Below are 22,406 nucleotides of genomic sequence, written 5' to 3'. Positions count from 1 at the left end.
GTTTTGTAATGTGTACATTTTATAATGGGTCCCAGTTGATGCGATAGCACTTGTAGATATTTGGACTTTTTTAAAAATTAAAACCATCAAGTGGAATAGAAGCAAGGGTAAGTGGAGCAATTTGTGGTGGTATACATTTTGCTGTATTGTGTGCCATATTTAAAGTACCTGATATGTACATCAAAATGTGTTCAGTGCATATTTGACGTTTGCAAACCTTTTTCACATCGCTGGCTGACGCTTTCCCCTATATTTGCAGAATAAAATACCCTCAGTAGGGCATTTGTTATGGAGTTTTCTTTTGAACACAAACACTCTGTATTACACCTCCAACTACGAGGACCTGTTCAATTATGGACAAATGTATTTATTTATGTATTCCTTTGTAGTAATTTCATACTAGAAGTGGCAAATCCAGCAGTAAGGTTACTGCAAAGTGTAAGAGTAAATTCACACTTGTAGATTAGTGTATATGGGCTTGAAGTTTAACATATAGGGAGAGGCAAGATGGCGGCCGGACCGTCGGCCGGGCTAGCTGGCTAGGAACACTCTCTCTCGGTTGACCCGCCAGTCTGCCTTTTCTTCGGGTCCGGAGACTCTGGAATAGCGGGATACTAGATTCTCAACCACACTACCTCTGTTCTCTGGACCCAATTTTCTTTTCTATCGGCATGCTCTGGCGTTCCTGTGTTTTAACGTGTCGACCTACCCGTTGGATCTTTGCCTGGCGTGTGGGACTGTGTACGCGCTACTCTGGTGGTTCGGGCGGCGGCGTTTCTTACTGCAAGGATATGCTGCCAAAGGGGAAGAACACGGCTGCGGCTACGGCTCCCGGTGTTACAGGTCGAGCCTTGCTCACCCGGGGCGGCGGCTCCATGAAGGCAAATACTGAGGAGGTGTGTGTTGTAACATCGGCGATTCTGGCAGCTGCTACCCCGGAGGAAACATCGCATACCCGGCAAGTGGCTCCAGTTACAGAGAGTTCAAATTTAAAGCTCTCTGTTCCCACTATGTTTAAAAAATCTGCAGCTAAAAGCAAGACGCCACAATCATCTATTTTGTCAACTAAAGGTCAGTCTGTTTCTTTAACCTCTGATGTAGCTGCTTCTTTAAAACTGTCGCCAAAGCCAACTCTTAAAACTGACGCTGACCTTTCTTCCCCGAGTGCATTAATGCCTGCTTGCTCCCCCAGTAGTAAAGGGAGAGCTGTAATGAATAATGCTGTAATCTCGATCGCAGCAGGGGGGAACATTAATGCAGAACCTGGAGCTACTATTGAAAATGCAGCTGGTGTCTTACAATCCTGTGGAATTCTGGGAGCTGTAGTTTCAGCTCAGGCTGCTGGGGCTGTAGTAAAATCTATTTCGCCAGGGGAGACCCAGCCATTACTGTCACAGTTAAATGAAACTATACCAAACGGGATGTCGCAATCAGCTCAATCAGCTCAAAAAGCACCAAGCTCTAATGGGGACCCTGATAAATTTTATTCTCTATCCGATCATACAAGCTCATCCGAGGATGATTTTGGTGAAGATAAGGACTGGACGGATGATGACAGTGAGCCGGGGGATAGGCAAGCCAGCGAAGTATTAAACTCACTAGCTGGTCCCAACACAGTTCGTAAGGTAGCCAGAGATCAGGGGACTTCAACATCTTGTCCTGACGCAGGCTCACTAGCCTGGGACTATTCTTACTCCATGCAGTCTGTTATGGAAAATGATATGACTGATCCAGGCAATTCGAGCGGAGCCACTACATCACAAGGGCACACCGGCGAGATGACATTAGCAGTTATCTATCAAACCATCATGGCCCACCGCGAAGAAACCCGACAGGAAAGTGCTCGGACACAGGGTGCATGTCGCAGGGTACAAAATTCTATCCGCAGAGTAGCAAAGACCTGCTCAGAGATAGCTTCTAGAATCAGGGAAGCAGAATAAGGATATCTACTCTAGAAGACGATATGGCTGCCCAGAAAGGAGCTACAGACTTCATAAAGAACCAAAGGGAAGATATGGTGTGGAAGCTTACGGACCTTGAAAATAGAGCTCGGCGGAACAATCTAAGAATTCTGGGTGTTCAGGAAGGAATTAAAGGGTCGGACATTAGACAGTTTGTGGTAGATCTTTTCAGTGAAGCATTCACTGAGGTCAAACAATGGGACTGGCAATCTGAAGTTCAGCGGGCCCACCGCTTTCCATTTAAGCAAAAGAAGCGCACTGGCCAGTCTGAAGATAAACCTCGCGCCATTCTTATTAGTTTAAATAACTTTCTGGCCAGGGAGAAGATCTACGACTTGGCCCGGCCCGATAGGAAGCGAAGGGGTCAAGGGTGCAAGTTTTTTGTTAGACCTGATCTATGTCCGGCTACGGTTAAGCGGAGGTGGCAGCTCCGCCAGCTAATTTCATCGTTTCAATCTAAGGGAGCCCAGGCTTTCTTACTTTTTCCATCTAAATTGAAAATCATCTATCAAGGCCAAACTAGATTCTTTGTTTCTGAAATCCAGGCGCAGGACTTTTTGAACTCACTTTAGGGGTGTAATGCGGCGTTACTGCTAAGTCTAAAAAAATATATATATATTAAAAAAAAAAAAATTCTCTTCTCTGGATCTCCTATAAAGTACAGGGGGGGTGCTGTTCTGGAGTGAAGCAGCGAGGAATATGAAAGTTGTTTTTCTTCTTTTTTTCTTGCCTCTTCTCTTCTTGGGAGCGTACCCCTTATTGACATTAGCAGTCTGGTGTGGTCGCCGGGAGATTTTGTTTTCCTTTTAGCTCCTCCATCACAAGGACTTCGGTCCTGGTACCTCATGTAGGGGATGGTAAATTGGGGGGGGGGTTCTAGTGGGTGGGTTCGGGGAGGGTGGTTTGGGGGGGGGGTTTTGAAGCGGGGAGCTGGGCGGTTGGCCCTAAAAGGTAAAAATTGCTTGAATTTATGCTATAATCATGGCGCATGTGTAAGGTTTTGTACAAATAAGGCATGCCTAAGGCTTGAAGGAGGGTTCAAAGTAATTTTTTGTGTATTTATGTTTTATGTTTACTTACTGTATAGATGGCACAGGGTAAGATTTCCTTAGCCTCCTGGAATATATGTGGGCTTAATGATGGCAAAAAAAGGGCACTACTCTCAAAAATTGTTCCAGCTTTGCATATTGATTTACTGTGTTTGCAAGAGACCCATGTCTCCTGGAGTGATCGGGATCTTCTCAGAATATCAGGCTTTGATTTAGTTGGGTGCTCCTGTCAGACATCAAAAATTAGAGGAGTTGCAATTTTAATGAGAAGAGGGATCGGTGTCTGTAGGAAAACTGGCCAAGATAATTCCGGGAGGTGGGTTATTATAGAGTTGGTTATCAATGGTAGATTCCTAACCGTGTGTACGGTCTATGGCTCCAATTTAGATGACCCTGATGTGTTTCATCATTTGAATGTAGAGCTGGCATTATACTCTCATCCGATTTGCTTTTGTGGGGATATGAATATTAATTTGCCCGCGGATTTCAACATAATGTGGGATTTGGGGTATAGGGGTAAGAAACCCAGGGTCTTTGGTGCACTTCAAGCCCTGATTCAAGAACATCGCCTGATTGATCTTTGGTTTCATCACAATAGAAACCAAGATGGCTTTACGTATTACTTGGCTCCTCATGACAAAATGGTCCGGTTGGATTATTTTTTATGACGGATCAGCTGGCTGATGATTCTTCTATTTCAGCCCCTCCAAGAACTCTATCAGACCATAATCCCTTGATCGTTGAATGTCCCTTTTCTCAAATTCATGGTCCTTCAAGGATCTGGACATTTGAAAGGAAGATCTTAATGGAGCAGTCCTATTTAGATCATATGAGGACGTGGATACCTGAATTTTTTTATATTAACAGGGTGACAGCTTCTGGCACCATTGTCTGGGATACATTTAAGGCTGCGGTTCGTGGAGAGACGAAGAGCTTTTCGGCTTTTCGACGTAAAACGATTCAAGACCAAATTATTAGTCGAATGGAAGAGCTCAGATTAGCAGAAGTCCATTTAATAGATGCTATTAAAGACGGTCAGGATACAGCCGAAAATCAGGCATTGGTTGCCAGGACCAGGGCTGGTGTGCTGGAGTTCTGTAGCCGGGACCTTGCTGCCAAATTTCTGTAGTTTCGTACTGAGATGTTTGAGTTAGGTGAAAGATCCGGCAGGGTCCTGGCCAAACGACTCCAGCAGAGGAGCCTGGCTAATCGTATCTTTAAGATACAAGATCATTTAGGCCTACTTCAGACTACACCAGAGGGGGTTTTGGGTGTTTTTCGTAATTTTTATCACACATTGTATACTGAGGCCAATTCAGGCATAGATATAGAGGAAGAGGCAGGGACCTTCTTTCAGGATATTCATACCCATCATCTTACATCTAAACAAAATGAAGCTCTTTCTGCTCCTATAGAATGGGATGAGGCCGAGTTTGCGATTAATTCTTTAGCCAATGGAAAGGCTGCCGGTCCAGATGCAATTCCTCTGGAACTTTATAAGCTGTTTTGTGCAGAGATCCGGCCGGATTTTTTGCTGGTTCTCAGAGACGCACAGCACGGCTCCATCCCTGATTCTTGGCTCAAGACTAATATTATTCTCTTTAAGAAAAAAAATAAGCCGGAGCTTGACCCTTCTTCATATCGTCCCATCTCACTTATAAACACTGACAATAAAATTTATGCCAAAATTGTGTCCACTAGGTTAGCTTCGGTCATTACTCCTCTGGTTTCACTGCATCAGCACGGGTTTATCCCGGGCAGGGACACGGCCGATCATATCCGCCGAGCTATTGCATTATTAGATTGGGCACAGGTCACTGGCTCACCCATTGGGCTGATCCTGTTGGACGCCGAGAAGGCGTTCGACAGGGTCGCCTGGGGATTCTTATGGGCGGTTCTTCGGTGGAAGGGATTTAGTTCTGAATTCATTTGTGCAATCCAATCATTATACATTGCTCCAGTAGCTACCCTATCCATTTCTGGGCTAACATCAAATTCATTTAACATCAGCAGGGGTACTCGGCAAGGGTGTCCCTGCTCGCCGCTGCTATTTGCCTTATATATCGACCCGTTCTTAAATAAAATCGAACAGTCAGTAGATATTGCACCGGTTAGGGTAAATTCCACAGATTATAAAATTCTGGCCAATGCGGACGATATTGTTGTACTGACCAACGATGTGGCATTGGCCTTTCCTGTATTACAGACCCTAGCAGTACAATATGGCCAGCTATCCGGCTATAAACTTAATATTACTAAAACTCAAGTTATTCAATCTGCTGCTATGGGTCCATCTCAAGCCCCTGTGGTTCAGTCTGCAATATATCTAGGAGTCAAAATCACTGCCTCAGTAAGTGATATTCCAGATCTGAATATTGGACCAATGATTGAATCAGTCAACTCCATTTTGACAAGATTGAATAACTTACATCTTTCTTTATTTGGTAGGTGCAACGTCTTGAAGATGCTGGTCCTACCAAAGTTTGTATATCGTTTTAGAACTATTCCTCTTGAGTTTAACCAATTGAATATGGCTAGGGCTGAGAGGATCCGTAATAGATTTCTTTGGGGATACCGCTGCCCTCGCAGAGCATCAAGGTGGATGTGCCTTCCTAGAGAACGAGCTGGCTGGTCAGTACCCAATTTGTTGCTGTATTTTTGGTCTTCATTGATCCAACAGTTTGGCATACCATTGCTCGGGGATAGGGCATTGATTCCGTTGTCTTGTAGACCTTCAATCTATGAAATAGGATTAGGAGAGGATGCTAAGGGGACTTTGATGCGAATCCTTGAGTCTAGCTACTATAAGAAGACAAGGTTCAAGGTTATTGGGACAATGTTTTCTGTTTGGCGCAAGATCCGGCGCAAATGGTCTATCCCGAATATTGATCTTTATACGCCTTTTACAGCGGCAAGGCTTCTACCCCCAATCTTTCAAGATTATACTACTTTTAGATGGGCCTCTTCTGGTCTGACAGTTTTAGGGGATTTAGTTTTGGATGGGGCTATGATCTCTTTTTCTCTTTTAAAAGATAAGTTCAATCTTAATACACATGATTTTTTCAAATATCTGCAGATTCGCAGCTTCTTTGATAGATTGAAGGCCCAAACAGATACTATATCTGATAGAATTATCCTGTTTGAATTAATTTCAAAGAGGTCTAAAATTGGTGGTATTTATCAACAATTATTATTAGGCCTTCCGGATGATATCCAGCTGCAGAATGCCAAACTGGAGGCTAAGTTAGGGGTGTCAGGTGTGGACATCATCCAAGTACTCAAACTGTCCAATAAGGCCTTAATTTCTGGAAGTCTATGCTCTCAAAGTTTTATGGCCTTATTCGACCTATATTACACCCCGGCGAAGATTTCCAAATGGGGGGCAGTCGGGGGGGCCTATGTCCAAGATGTGGACTCCCAGCTGCAAACGATGTACATATGTTTTTCGCCTGTCCTAAACGGGGGTCCTTTCTTTTGGAGGTAGAACAATTTATTAACTCAAGGCTTATGATATCAGTTACTCTCTCACCCAAGTTGGTGGTGTGTGGGCTAGAAAACACCGGACCGCCTGGTAGATCCCATTATGCATCAGCTTTTTTGTTTATTGCGATGTCTTTAGTTCGCCTTTGTATTACATCACAATGGATTAGCCCAGATGCGCCGACCTTTATTAATTGGAGAGCAAGGATTCTAGCCCTCTTTAATTTGGAGTCAGCAGTTTGGTTTAGATGGGGAAGAAAGAGGCGGGTGTGGGGTCAGAAGATTTGGGCTCCAGTGGCGGAGTGGCTCAGTGAATAGACCCTATCTTTTTTTTGTTTATCTCTCTCTTTTTTCATGGTTCCTTTCTGGATTTAATGTACCCTCTAGCCTTGTTTTTCTATGTACATTGCTTTATGATTCTAAATATGTACTTTCCCCTATTTGTTTTTGGAATACTTTTTCGTATGTTCAGCCATGATTACTATGTTATCATTATATGTTTTTTTGCTTATTAAGCTTCAATAAAAAAAATAAAAAAATAAAAAGTGTATTAGTGTATATGTAAAATTACCTTTGTGAATAGGCCCCATTTTGGTTTTTGCTGTTTAGGAAGAAGTTACTACTTCCAGTCACATAAAGCCTGGTATCTACATCACGCGTCCTGCAAAAGGAAAAAGTTACTTACCTGTAACAGGTGGTTAGCAGCTTGCTGCGTGCCTTCCCTAGGCCGGTAATAAAGAATCAGGAAACATATATAAAAACTATATAGTATACACATGCGCACAGAGCTTTTGTGATTAGGGAAAATGTATACATATTCTGAAGCGCTGTCTTTTTTGGGCCCCAAGAAACCTGGTCGTAATCGATTGGGTGCCACTGTGCCAAAGCATGAGCTGAAGAGAGTAAAGTCAAAATAAGAGGGAATGCTTTGCTAGTACGGGCACAGGTATACAACGGCCAGAGGTTCAAGGAAAAACGGTGGATGTCTGTATGTAAAGAGAGATGACATGAGGTGCTGGAGAGGGGTAGGTCAAAAAGTAAGAGCCTAGAAGAGGGAGAGTGGAGAGCCTGGTGTTTTTAGAGGGGGCAAAATGGCACTTAAGAGGGACATGCAAACATGTCACTATGGGCCAAACCAGAATGGGAACATGGAGAAATATAGAGGTTGGATTTAAAAACTTTAGAGAGATACCCCAATGCCAGGTTATGTGCATAGTAAGGCAGTGGGGGCATTTAAAGATCTATATTGTGAGTAAATCTACTTGTGTAAATGTAGTCTTACACTTGCCATCACTTTTCTACCTTTGGCTGTTCGCCATTTGCAAGTGTAAAGTTACTACAAAGTGTAGACTTACATGTCTCCACCCCAGGTGACAGAGCCAAAATTATAAGTGTACGTTGCTGCTAGCACTGCTAGTAACTTTTCACATGATCTCTGCAGTAAAGTATAGAATAAGTAAAAAAGTTTGTAAAATATTGTTATTGAAAAATTATAATGCAATTTTATTTTATATAAGCATTTTAAATGTAGAACTGAATAAAAAAGCTACAGCACTATTAAATTAACGTTGAATTAAATATTGGATCAATTTCAATATATTACTTTAAATTAAAATATTTTCTTTAAAAATTCCCACCTAAAGTAAAATGTTTATATTTAATTTGAATAAAAATTAATAAGATTTATGCATATAATTAATTTCAATTAATGTCATTCTTTTTAATAACAATTAAATTTATGAGGACATCAGCGTGTCATCTCATAGTGGGTGGCTAGTTTATTCCCTTCAATATTTATAGTTGTCTTTTTGGTGTATTGCTAATTTCAAAGGTGGCAAGATCACCTGTTGTATAGAATTTATAATGGAATGCTGTAGATTTGGGTGAGAAAATGCAAAATGTACCATAAAGGTAAAGGGATATGTGTACAGTTGCCTTAGTCTAGATTTGAAAACATCGGTTTAATGTCAAGAATGGATGGGTTCTTCCAAACTGTGAATAGAGGGGATGTTGTACAGGCATGAGGATACCAAGCCCCAGAAGACATTTGGCTCCTAATCCTTATGAAAGGGCACTGGCTAGGCATGCAAATAGAGCCAATAATAAAACTGGGGAAATGGAAAACCAACAGGTTCGGATGGTATGTCAGACAAAACATTGGAAATGTGGGTTCCTGGACAATCTTTCAAAAAACAGTCATAGGTGCTTGTAAAGGAGGAGTATAGACAGCAGCTGAGATGTTCCTTTCAGGAAGAGGAAGCTTAGTGGGCTGGTGGTGGGCTAACCTGAGCCGACCATGATTGGACTGAGGAGAAAGAGATCATAATTAGACTTTGGGAGTATGATCTAGTGGAGATCACAGAATCGGAACAGATCGAGTTAATTTAGAAAGACCTAAAGGAAAAGTGGTCTGGCTCAGATGTGGTGTGGACACAGCTGTTATCATGCTGGTTGTGGAAGGGTGCAGAAAGCCAGAAGCATATTTAGGGCACCAAAGAAGGTAATCAGAAAAATATCAGGATTTTTACTCGAACAAAAGGATAAATGGTAAAGTCAGAAAAACGCTGTGTCGGCGCCCTTCCCTAATTAAACACAACGGAGTGTATCTATCGCTCCCTGGAATGAGAAAATAATGGAATTGAGGAAAGCTTTCATAATAAATGGAATTTTTCCAAGTGGGGACAAAAAGATCAACCCTGGGCAATGAGTTTCTTAATGGTAGAAAATATGAAGAAATTAAAACTAAGACTAAGGTGCTCATTACGAGTCCAGTGCAAATACGGATGCATTACTACTGTATCTGCAGTTATTGATATCTTAGGACACTGGGCCCGATTCACAGAACTAACTTAAGACAAAATCCTAAACTTACTACCATTTTCGTATTCACAGAAGGCACTTACTCATTTTGGTATTCACAGAAGACACTTACTCATTTCGGTATTCACAGAAGTTAGGAGTCCTAAGTTTAGGACTCCTAAATGCCTTCTGTGAATACCGAAAGTCTTACAATTAGGATTTTTCTCAGTTTAGGAGTCCTAAAGTTAGGACTCTTAAGTTTACTACTACTAAACTGAGAAAAATCCTAATTTTAAGGCTTTTGGTATTCACAGAAGGCATTTAGGAGTCCCAAAGTTAGGAGTCCTAACTTTACTACTACTAAATTGAGAAAAATGCTAATTTTAAGACTTTCGTTATTCACAGAAGGCATTTAGGAGTCCTGAACTTAGGAGTACAAACTATACTACTACTAAACTGAGAAAAATCCTAATTTTAAGGCTTTCGGTATTCACAGAAGGCATTTAGGAGTCCTAAAGTTAGGAGTCCTAACTATACTACTACGAAACTGAGAAAATCCTAATTTTGAGACTTTCGGTATTCACAGAAGGCATTTAGGAGTCCTAAAGTTAGGACTCCTAACTTCTGTGAATACCGAAATGAGTAAGTGCCTTCTGTGAATACCGAAATGAGTAAGTGCCTTCTGTGAATACCAAAATGATAGTAAGTTTAGGATTTTGTCTTAAGTTAGTTCTGTGAATCGGGCCCACAGTATTTAGGGGGCATAATATTACCAGACTATCCTGAATTTCGGGCCATAGAATGAAGGGTAACATACAACTAAAACTGTATGTTTTGCCAAGTAACAAGGTGGACAATCAAAGTAACTGTTTTATTTACCCACAAACATTCAGTCAATTGTTACCTGGAAAAATGTTTTGTGGGCAAAACCTTGGGTTGCAGTAATTGCTGTCAACATTAGAATCCTTCTTTTGGCATGGACACCCATTTACCTCTAGTTAGGATTTGCACAGCTCACAAGTGCTTAAGAGTTGCAAAATAGAATAAAGTTTACAAAGTTAGGATATGGTAAAGAAGTATTTGCAAGGGCCTCAACAAGGATCTAGTAGTTGCACTATTGTTTAAAGTTTATAAAGTTAGGATATGCTTAAGGAAGATGGTATGGCAGTTCCGGCCTAGGATTTGACAGGCTCACCAATTGCCAATAGAATCAAGGAGGAAGGAAGGGAGCCAAGCCTGAAAACTTGGTGGGATTTTTATAAGGCGTAAATGTGAAAATCTGCAAAAGATACAGGAAGTAGACATTTGTGCCAAATAAATTTAGGGTTGATTAGTCAGTGATTATTAGAAGAGTTATTGAGCCTTATAGGGCATAACCAGCTGGTAAGGCAATGACTGATAATGTATGCTGTTCCCACTGCCCTGTCTCTTAAAATGACCAGTTTGTAACAAAGTGCAGGTGTGAGGCGGACTAATCTTCAATGACAGATTTTACTGGAGTCACTAAGATTTTAAGTTTTTAATTAGTTCTGTTTTTTGGTATTGTTGGCTGATATCTAATATATCCATTGTTAATGGATTGTCCCTTGTTTTTGTAGATCTTTGACCCTGAGCGATTTTCACCTGAAAACACATCTTCTCGCTCACCTCATGCATTTTTGCCATTTGCCGCCGGTTCAAGGTACAGTCAATTTGTTCTATTGATTGAACTGCTGTTAACCGCAGGGGTTTGAATACAAGGGACTGTTTATGCACAGAGGGATGCTGGCTCACACCACAGGACAAACCTTGTTTCAAACCAAGAACTGACCTCTTCTCCTAAATATGTGCATCCACCTGCTTCAGAAATGGAGTTTCTTACTATTCGTAATTATTCAATTTTGACCCCTTTTCTTTCCAAATTGTAATGATGTTGCTATGTGAGGACTCCTCTCCCAAGGATGAATTCCACTGGCAGTATTTGACTAGCATCACTGATGATGCTATAGAGATAACAACAGAAGGTAAAAATGCCAGGTTGTAGTAAAATCCCCTTTCCGGGTTACCAACAGAAGCAAAATTACACAGCATGATAAAAGACATGGCAGCAGTAAATGCCTACCTGCAGTGATTGCATTACCACCTTCATTTAAAGATTGATGGTTAGTACTGCCTATACTGAGCTTGTCTTTTAAATGGTTGCATCTAGAACCAGCTGCTGCTACCTGATGAGTATAATCAGTCTTTGTCATCAGGTCACTCAAAGCCTGGCAATGAAAGAGCACAGTTTTTTTTAGCAACATGCATATGTTGATTGGCCAGAAAAATCACACATCATCTGTCCTTATTTCTACTGTTTATGGTAATACAGGTATTCTGGTATAATGTATTCACCGAATGGCTATGCCATATCGCTATCTGCTATTTCCAACCAGTTTTGGGTAGTAGTAAACTACCAGCAACTTATCCAATGATGTTTACACAAATTTCAATCATGATTCAAAAATAAACAAATTACTACCTGCTCAGAAGAACAAAACAATAAAATATACGTGCCATCAGAATCCTCAAATAAAAATGTCAGGGACATAAGTCCTACTAGATCAATGGTCAAATCAAGAATGAAGAATTCTTACAAGCTCAATTAATTTAAAATTGATTTAATTACTGATTGTATAGATCTGTAGTATTATTCGACATCTTAAATTGAAGTAATATTTTAAAACTAATAAACCCCCCCCCCCCAGAAGTAAACAGAATAAACTCATTGAACCCATAAAATGGACATTCCCGCCTAAATAAAAATTGTAATGGGGAACTAACCGGGACACGTTCAGTACAGCAAAAGGAATTGGCATGAAAGAAGATCTGGTTGAATGTGGCATTACTATAGTCCAAGTTGAAAAACCTCAAGATTTTGGGTGAGAAAATTCATACTTATCATAAAGAGGAACTTCTAATTTTAAAGGACCAATAGTAAAATAGAGAACATATGAATCTCAAAACTATGACTAATAAATTATTACCAGTCAAACGATGTGCATTCTGAGCAACTATCTCTAATTAATCCGAATCAGGTACTATTCCTAGTAGGCTCCTTGATAATGGAAAACATCATTCAAAATGTTGACTCTATTTTTGGAACATTGCTGGCATAGAACAGAAGATAAAAGCAAGTGTTCTAAATCTACTTAATTTTTTTGATGAGTACCAAGTGGTTCTTGTAAATAGTGCATGACTTCACATGTTCCTGGTTATGCTAATGAATTGTTTTAAGAATGAATTTGAAATATATTTTGCTTACATTTACTGTATTGCTCCTGGCCTTGCGCCCTAACTAGGTGCTAAGGTCACCAGCTACCTTACTTATGGCGACAATATTGTTCTATTTTCGTAAACCCCACGAGCACTTCCATTTCAACTTATGAGGCATTGTGAGTTTAATAAATTGAATGACTTACAGGTCAACTGTGACAAGACTAAAGTTATGTGTTTTGGTGGAGGAATAAGCTCTCTAAGACTGACACTCGATAGCCATCACCTAGAAAAAGAGACTTCCTATAACTACCTGGGCGTAACCATTTGATAAAAACCTTACGAGGGAATAACATTAAAAGCGGATAAAAGCACAACTAATCACTTGTCACTGAAAAAATACTTCCAGACTTATGGTGGTCAGGCCATCCATTCATCAGTCACAGCGCTCAACAGCAAGCTTATTCCAACTCTGTTCCATGCTTCCAATATCTTTAATGATAAAACTGTTGCCAAGCTGGATACACTCTATATTAGCAAAGTAAAGGTGTTACTTTGTCTTTGCTCCTCAACCCTCCACTTCAAAATTCCTTTGGAAGTTTCCTTAACTTCTTTACTGTTGAGACACACGGGCCTAGTTTTAAATTGTGTGTGACTGCATTCACTCCAGGGAGGATTTGGTGAAATACTTCAAATATAATGAGCTGCAATTATCAGACGGCTCTTCTTTAAGCCTGAACATTGTGGCTGTCACTAACGTTATAAGGCAGAAGAACCTACCCTCTCTACTGATGCTCTCAAGAATGCCACGACTGACCTGAAAAGATCTTTTAAGGAAGAATTTTAAGGTCAACTCGGAGTTGGCCTAACAGTTAGGGCGCTCGACCTCGGACCTGGGGGAACTGGGTTCGAGTCACGGTAACGATGCTAAACCTCCTGTGATTCTGGCCAAATCACTTAATCTCCCCGTGCCTAACAAAAAAAAAATGAATGTGTGTCCTCATGCAACGCAACTGGTCCTATGTAAAGCGCTCTGATACCTGATTGGATTCGGGTCAAGTTCGCGCTATATAAAATTCTGCTAAAAAAAAACTCACAACAGACAGATCTGACCTGTCTGTGGATGCATAAGAACTCTAATTTGATCACAGACACTTACCTGGAAATAATTTCAGCATTATTTATCTGCAACTCTGAATTCAGGGAGCAAACCTAATTATCTGAGATTTAGTCTTCTATAAATATCAATTGCCTAATTTGGAACAATAAATGTCATCCACTAAGATCGTGCCGTCTTTGTGGTTTTTTTTATTACGGAGTTTTATATAGCACGAACTTTACCCGAAGGTATCGGGTATCAGAGAGCTTTACATAGCACCAGTTGCGTTACATGAGGACACATTCATGTTTTTGTTAGGCACGTGGAGATTAAGTGATTTGCCCAGAATCACAGGATGTTCAGCTTCTTTGCTGAGACTCAAACCCGGTTCCCCAGGTTGGAGGTCGACCGCCCTAGCCGTTAGGCCAACTCCTCTCCCCAGAAAAGACAAATCTCTGGCACATATATGCTTATGTCCAGCCCTTTTGTCCATCAGAAAAAAAATACCCAAGGCATTATTTCATTAAAGCAAACTGCAGAAAATTGCACGAAGCAATCAAATATTGCTTCTCCATGAGAGATCATCAATTCCTAGGGAGGTCTGAAATAGTCTGAGACCCCGTTTAACACTATCTTGGCTAGCTAATTAAATGTTTACTAATTGTGTTGTTGTACCCTATTGGAATAAATTATAGTACTAGGTTTTATATTCTGCAACAGATTTTATCTACTGTTGTAGATTTTATAATTTATAACGTATTAAATTGACTGTTATGATTGTAATTTATATATTATTATTTCTATGCAATAAACATTTCCTTCATTCATACTGTTTTGCATATTTTAAATCATGGTTTTATTAGCAGGCGTCTTATATGATGCATCCTACACCTTGTATCTCTTCCCTCTTTTTTGTTTGTATCAGAAATGTATGTATGTCACTGAGGTCCTAATATTTTTGTCAATGATAAAAAAATCTAAAATTGAATCTTTCAGAGGATCCAAGTTCTGTCCTATGTCAACAGATGCTTTTCCCAGGGAAATATATGGAGTTTATATAGCTAATACAGTCCCTCAGAACATCATGAAGTGGTTGTGGCTTCATTTCCCAGGATCTATCGGGGCTGACTGGTATTTCAGCACACCAACCCAGAGCACCGCGATAAAGGGATCTACCAAGGGGTTTTCATCCTTCATTCTTAGCAAGTGGCTTCCGCTTCCAGACTAGGGTATTGAGAAGCTGCCACTGATGCCACATCCTTCCTCTTCCCTGCAGTTATCTGAATAAGGTATAGTTAACAAACATCTGCATCTCTTGGCATGTTGAGCCGTTAAGCAGAAACTCAAGAGTTATTCTTCATAACGCATCTAAAATGGTCAATGGGAATTATGGATTGGTGGAATCCTTAAGCCCTCAAAGGCACCAGTCTGGGCCCAATCTTTACCCTGTGTGAGAAGGGACTTGTTTGGCAACTTTGATGCTGTATCTTTTCTGTTAGTACATATGTGTGCACATGCATGTCATCAAACACAAAAACCAAAAAAGGCCAGAGGCGCCGTTCACTTGCAGTAGTGACAGGCACATGTGTACTTACATTTTAATCATCATGTTCTTAGAAAATCTGGTTTGAACGAATCAAGTTTAACTTTCATGAAAGCTCGAGTCACATATAAGGAATTAGTAGTCAAAGGCAACAAGGCCTGTTCTTGTTGTAACTTTGCAATTCAAGAGTGAGGAATTTGTAGGTCTCAATCAGCACTGAGAATCATTTAATCCACAGGCCTATTTTGGTTCTTTTCTTCAGCTGTGTTCTCTGCTTTGTCCATCAGGAACTGCATCGGCCAGACCTTTGCCATGAATGAGATGAAAGTAGCTCTGGCCCTGACTCTGCTGCGCTTCCAACTCTTTCCAGATGAAAAGAAACCTCCGAAGAAGACGCCGCAGTTGGTTCTCAAGTCTTTAAATGGAATTCACCTATTCTTAAAGAAAAGGAAATAATGCATGTGCCACTTTGAAGACAGCAAGTTCAGATGTAGCTAATGATACTGTTCTAGAAAAAAAACTGAACAAGCAAGAAAACAAGCACCAGCAATACTAATAAGTCTGGCTATGATGAACTGCATGCAGACATGTACAGAACACTTTGAATGTTATGGCATACGCCTGCCAATGAGCAGCACCCACTGGTGTATGTGGGTTAATGTATGCTCTCCGTGGTCTCACATATAACACTTCTGGCAGACATACACATAAAGAAAACATACAGTAAGTACAAAACCCATACAGTCATAGGCAGAATGCATATGCGTACACCTAGACATTATCATATGTGCAGAAATGCGAGTAAAGGAAGGTTGGAGAAGTAATGCAGTTATTGTTTGCATAGGTAGAAGATAATATCAATTTGCAGCATTGTCATCGGAGCTATAAAATCCATACAGTCAGTTTTGAGCCATAACAAAGAGTGTAACTAAATTACTTGAATAAAGAAAGCACTGGATAGGGATTGTCAGTACATTTCTGTGAATGCACTCTTAACATCCACAATGGCACAGTATTGCTCATGGCATACAAGAACAAGACCTCTGGAGGGCTACGCGTGATCCATAGCATCGCTAGACTACAAATCAGTGCAAGAATGTCCACCACCAACCCTCTGGTCTTTTCCTGTTGCGCACAGAGGGAAAGGGACTCCTTTCAAGTTGAGATCTCACAGAAACCAGCCTTTCTCCATTTCAGACAATAACTCCAAGCACTACTCTTCCCTCAACACCTGTTTGTTGGGTAACCTTGCAGCTGCCATTCTCACACCAACCTCCGGCCTGTACAGGCATCAATGCCATTGAACCATGATCGCCTGAAAAGACTGAACTGAATTACACTAAATTTGGTAGAAAGGTAAAACTTTACACAGAAAGCGTGCTTTTTGTTATTTGGTGTAAATCTGTTCCGCTGTTTTCAACATCTTGTTTAAAGATGAGCCCAGGGCGGATATGAAAACGTAAAAAAGTTAGGGATATCCAGGGCCGGCTTTAGGGCGGTGCGACTGGTGCCACCGCACCGGGTGCTGGCTTCCTGGGGGTGCACTGTTTGAAAGTTCATTATGCTTTTGAAGCACCTGCTGCAGCGTTTCTTTCCCCCAGCAATTACCAGGCCTCACATAAATGTCAGGATAACTCGTGTGATTAATTATCTTCCTGGAGAGAGATCAGCATTTTGTATAGTTGAGGTTTTGACTGCGGTGAAGTTAGTGCGGAGGGCTAATATGCCTGCTGCAAAGAACGTGTACCAAGTTGATTACAGAGTGCGTATGATGTAAACAGAGCAGCAGGTTACTGCTTTCAAAAGAGACATCTTTTTTGTTACTTGCAATTTATAACTTAAAGTCCTAATATAGAATAGTGAGCTATTAACTATCATCCTAGAACTGCATACACACTGCAAAGTATACATGATTAGAACATTGATTAATGTTGCAAAAAGGGTTAATTTGGCTAGAAATCGATTATTATTAAAGAAAACTCCCAACTATGCTGTTTCTTTTTCGACTCCGAGTTTGTGCTTCTCCACACCAAGCACTCTACCAGTATGGATGACATGTGACTCCTACACTTTTAGTCCTTTGGCTTATGTAACATTTCCTATACACTGATTTACACACGTATGATTGATTGTCTCTGTGTAATGTGTGTGATGCAAAGTGCTCGAACACCCTACACTGGTGTGAGTGACGCTATAACTAATGCAATGCATCTGAGAGAGTGTGGTTATGGAGACTTGGTCACTGTTAAAGGGTGCTAGTGAGAGAATCCGTGGTGGAGTTGGTCATTGGGGGGTGCCAACAAACATTGTCGCACAGGGCGCCACCAGCACTAAAGCCGGCCCTGGGGATATCTGTACGGTTGGTCCCGTTGGGATAATAAAAAAGACAATGAGGACATATGATTGGTCAAGGGAGCTTTTTCTCCAATCATCCTTTTGGGTCTGCGAGACCAGTACTGGTCCTGCGTTACCAAGAGATCCGATTGTCTGACTACAGCTTGAAGAGAAATGTTGTGGCTGCCATTACAGGATTTGGGGACTCAGTCCACTTGTCCGGTTAAAAAAAAACAAAAAAGATTAATTTGATAAACCTGATAAATAAAGTGTTTAAACACTTGTGGGGTGGTTGGGATGGGGGTCCAGAGGGACCTCCCTATGGCACAAAAATAAATAAAATGTTATTGTGTCAATGGTATCGCCACTCCAGCTTCACCCCATGGTGCCACAGGACTATGTAAGTTTCTTTGAATGCCATGGGAGTACCGATGTACAGTGAAAAACTTAAATAAAATGTGCGGTCGGGTTATGTGCCAGATTAGCATCCTTGGAGTTTGGATGCAGGGTCTTCCCTGCAGCAACCCCCTACTGCACCAAGGCCAATGTGCAGCAGGAGAATGCAGCCACAAGGTGGATTTTGGTCGAATGCTGTAGGGAGATGTGTACAGGACCTGCCCAGAATCCAGGCAGTGCAGCCATTACCCCCATTGCGCACAGGGCAGTGTGTGCGGCATGGCGTTGGTTGCCTGTGGGTGGTTGGGCACAGCACCTGTCTGTAGGCCGGGCCTTGTGGCCAACCATCTGCTGTGCACGGCCAAAGACAATGCACAGTGTTAGGTTGGCTGCCCACAGATAGGTTGGCAACATGCAATAGGATTAGGGCACAGGGCCTGGCCAGAAGCTGCACGTGACCTATAGATGTGTGAAACAGGAGCGTTGCCCTCCTGCCATCTGTGATCAGCTTGTTATCCCTACCCATGCCGGCCCGCCTTCCATTGTCAGAGTGAATTCCCTCGGACCCCTCCCTGCTGCCCTCAGTGGCCCATTGTGCAGCCCTATCCAGGATATCCTGTCCTCAGTGGTCAGCACCCTCCCCCTGCACTCCATTCTCCATGTGTGTGCCCCTGCCCCCTCCCTTCTTTCCTCAGAGGTCCATTGTGTTGCTAATGCCCCTTTTACCTGTCCTCTCATCAGCTTGCTGCCCCTACCGCTTCGCCCGCCCATGTCCACCATTCTCCATGTGCATACCCATGCCCCTGTCCTCTTGCCATCTTTTCTCTGTGTCCCTACCTGTTTCCCCGCTCTTCTGTCCTTTGTGGTGCCATTGCCTCTTCCATCAGCACTCCTTGGTCAGCCTGCTGACCCTGCCCTCTCCTCCCTGACTTCTGTTCTCCTTGTGCATGCCAGGCCCCTTGCCCCTGCTCTCCGTGGCATGTTGTCCTTCCACTGCCACCTGCTCTACCTTGTCAGTTTGCATTCTCTGTGTGTATGACCATGCCCTTTCTGCATTCCTTTTGTGGTCTGTTGTGCTGGCACTGTCCCTGCTGCCTGTCTTCCCTGATCAGCTTGGTGTATCTGTCCCCCTCCCACCTGCCCTCTTCGGTCAGTTTGGTGCTTCTGCCCATTTTGCCATGTTTCCCATTGTCTGCCTTCTGCTCCGCGCCCATACCCATCTGCCACTTGACCTTCGTTCTCCTTCTCGTGCTGCTACTACCCCTTGCGCCTGCTCTGCCTGGGTTCATGCTGCTGCTGCCCTGCCCCTCTCTCAATTGCTCGCTATTCTCCACATCAATGCCCCTGCCCCCTTGTTCTGCCCTCCGTGGTCCATTTTGCTGGCACTCCCTTCTTCCCTTTGTTTTCCACGTGAGTGCTCCTGCCCTTTACCACCTGTCCTCTGGAGTCCGCATAATGCCCCTGACTATTCAGACCATCCCCTCAGGGCCAGTTTGCTACTCCTGCCTTCCCCCTCCATACCTCCAGTCTCTGTGTGCCTGCCTCTTTCCCCCTATCTCCTCCCCTCTGTGGTCCAGTGTAGTGCTATTACCCTTTCCTTCAGCCCTCCTTGGTCAGCTTGCTGCCCCTGCCCCCCCCACCTTACCTTTGTTCTCCGTATGCATGCCGCTGCCCCCTCCCTCCTTCTCTCCATGGTGCATTGCCCTACCACTACAATCTGCTCTCCCAGGTCTGCTTGCTGTCCCTGCCTTTGCCTTTTTCTCCCTGCCTTCCGTTCTCCCTGTGTGAGCCTCTGCCCCCTTCCTTCCAGATGACGTTGCAGCACCTGCCCTCCTCTGACTGCCCTCTGGGGTAGGGAGTAAGGGTGTAAATATTGTCTTTTTTGTTTTTTTGTGTAGGAGTGTGCTCCTGCAGGACCGGAAAAGGAACTAACCCAGAAAAATGGGAGAAATAGGCACTTACCTTGTATCACAGGAGTACCAAAGTTACAAAAAAAGTGTAAAAACAAGTTTAAATGCAAATGACATGTAGAATAGTGAGAATGGGTGGCCTTGACAAGAACAGTTTTGTTAATAATGTGTTGTGCATGCTTACAGGTATAGCCAGCTGCACTTCTTTATGTTGTTTAGAATGATCCTCTTCCCTTCTGCTGCAAAAATCCTTCCCTCCCTTGTGAACATACCAGGCATGTCAAAGTGGATGCTATTGTGAATATGGAGCCCATGCCGTAGTTTCCGAGACATGCTAAAATTACTTTATTGAGGGTTTCTCAATCTTTGGACACAATGGTTTAGACTACTGCCACTTTTGCCTTTGACATATGTTGGAATAGACAAAGTGCAGGGGAAGAGATTCATCAACTCCTCCAATTTAGAAGGTTGTGCAGGCAGGCTCTGATTAAGATCTTAAATGGTCATCACAATAAGCTAAGCTGTAATTTTGTTACATTTATGGACCTTTTTGTAAAGTTGTTATAAAATATATGATTTTTTAGTGGGATTGTTGGTAACTGAATTGTTGGCCGTACAGTTGTGTCCCTGTCTGATTTTAGATCCATTTTTGTGATTTTACATAATGCGTGTCTTGCATTTTATATTGGAACGGTTTTACTTAACAATATACAGTAAAGATTATTACAAATCATCAACTCTTCCAAGGTTTCCTTCATTTGAATTGACAGCTACCCATGATTGTGCTTGAATTATTTCCTCTGCACTGCTCAATCAGGGTGCTCCCAATGTGAAATGCTTTTCACCTTTTGCACTAGTTGATGCCATTTGCCCATTTTGCAAAAACCAAACGTGGGCTCAGAGGAGATATCTAAGTGCAGGCCTATCTCAAGACATCCCTTCGCATCTCAAGTTCTCGAGAAGGCAATAAATAGACACTCAGACTCCTTGTAGAGCAGAACGAGATACTGAACAAATCACAAGTTGGCTTTAGGTTAAACTGCATTAGTTGCTGTCCTAAAAAATATGAGACTGATTTTGGACAAGGGACAAAGTGCTTCCTTAGTGCTCTTGGACCTGGGTGCAGCCTGTGACCCTTTACCTGATCAATCCTCATCCAGATAGCAAAAACTCAAGGAATTAGGCGGAAGGCTTTAAAGTGGCTTAAGTCCTTCCTGAATGACCAGACCCAGACTTTGGGAGTTACCTCCTCCTTTACCAATAAAAAGACGTTGACGTGTGGTGTTCTCCAGGGCTCCATACTTAGCTCAACCCTCTCTAATGTGTATGTCTCTCCATTGGCTTCATTAATCAGAAAAAATGGTTCCACAATGATGTTGTAAGCCAATGACACTCAAATAGTGGTGTCGGAGACAGAGGGACCCACAGTGGCCAATATCCTACATGATTGCATGTTGAGTTGTATGAAATGGATGAGTAAGAAAGCTATGAAAAAAAATTGAAGCAAAAATCTGTTTTGGCCTGCTAACTCTGACTCAGTGCCTAAACTAGTGGCCGAGTATACTAGGCAAAATGTCTATTCCAGGGGAAAAACCTAGGTGTCATTATCAATGCGGAAGTAAGTATAGATAACCAGTTAAATGCAGTCTCTGCAGCCTGCTTTCTGCATCTAATAGAGCTATGTAAAGATTCTTCTCCTTCTATTTAAGAAAACCTACATCCTAGTAGTGCACTCTCTGGCTCCCCATGAAGCAGAGAATTCTGTTTAGAACTGCCTGTATCGCTCATAGAGTCCTTTAAAAAAAACTGGCCCTATCTGTACCACTGAAAAATGTCTACTCCTAACAAAGTGCTAAAATACCAGACTGTGTGCCTCGTTACAGCGAAAAGAATCAAGAGCAGTAGGAAAGAGGGCAAATCATTCTGGTTCCTGGCTCTGAAGGTGTGTAACTCTCTACCTTTCACTTTGCGAGTGGAACCTAACCACAGGCTATTTTGCAAACGCCTGAAAACATTGTTCTTCTATCATCTCTTTTGTTTTCTGCAAGTTTTCTGATTTAGAGCCCGGACTCTTTGCTGGATAATTATTGTACTTTGGATAATCCTAGATAATTCTCAATGCTACACTTTTTGGAGCAATCGTAAACCCAAAGGAGTGGTGCAGGTGTGAACCATGATGTTGGTATCCTAGTACAACACAGAGAAGGAGTCGGCATCAGAATGAGAATTGTTCTGGAATAATATGTAATATGAAGAGGGAAAAAAAGCCTTTTAGAGTCCTAGGCTTGTGATTGGTTGTTGCTAGTGAGGTAGAACCATAGGTTAGGTAGCAAGCAACTACCATTTGTTTTGTGAATTGTGATTGGAAAAGAGCGAGCAAATCTGTAGGAAAGTAGGATCTGCTTATATGGTTATCTTCACTTTTTGATTGATGTGATGCTGTTTTTGACTAGTCTGACTGGGATAGGTACTACAGAGGTCTCCCATGGGCTCAAGCATGCATTATGCCACCCATGGGAAACCATGCAAAAGGGAACTACAGGCCTGCCATTGCTGCCTGTGTAAGTTGGTGCTTGCACCGCTTACTTAAGATATAGGTTG

General features: G+C 42.1%; 1 protein-coding gene across 1 annotated transcript in view; it reads left to right on the top strand.

Moving 5' to 3' along the window:
- Positions 1-20,468, top strand: part of LOC146835039 (cytochrome P450 4B1-like) — a 393,192-nt gene extending 372,724 nt beyond the window's left edge. The window contains exons 11-12 of the mRNA XM_085602700.1: positions 10,888-10,970; positions 15,453-20,468. Of these exons, the coding sequence (XP_085458826.1) occupies positions 10,888-10,970; positions 15,453-15,621 (252 nt within the window). The 3' untranslated portion in view covers positions 15,622-20,468. The remainder of the gene's footprint in view (positions 1-10,887; positions 10,971-15,452) is intronic.
- The last annotated feature ends 1,938 nt before the right edge of the window (positions 20,469-22,406 follow it).

Source organism: Triturus cristatus, chromosome 4_2 (assembly GCF_964204655.1).
Source record: "Triturus cristatus chromosome 4_2, aTriCri1.1, whole genome shotgun sequence".
In the NCBI taxonomy this organism is placed as follows: Eukaryota; Metazoa; Chordata; class Amphibia; order Caudata; family Salamandridae; genus Triturus; species Triturus cristatus.
This window is presented reverse-complemented; position numbering and strand designations above follow the sequence as displayed.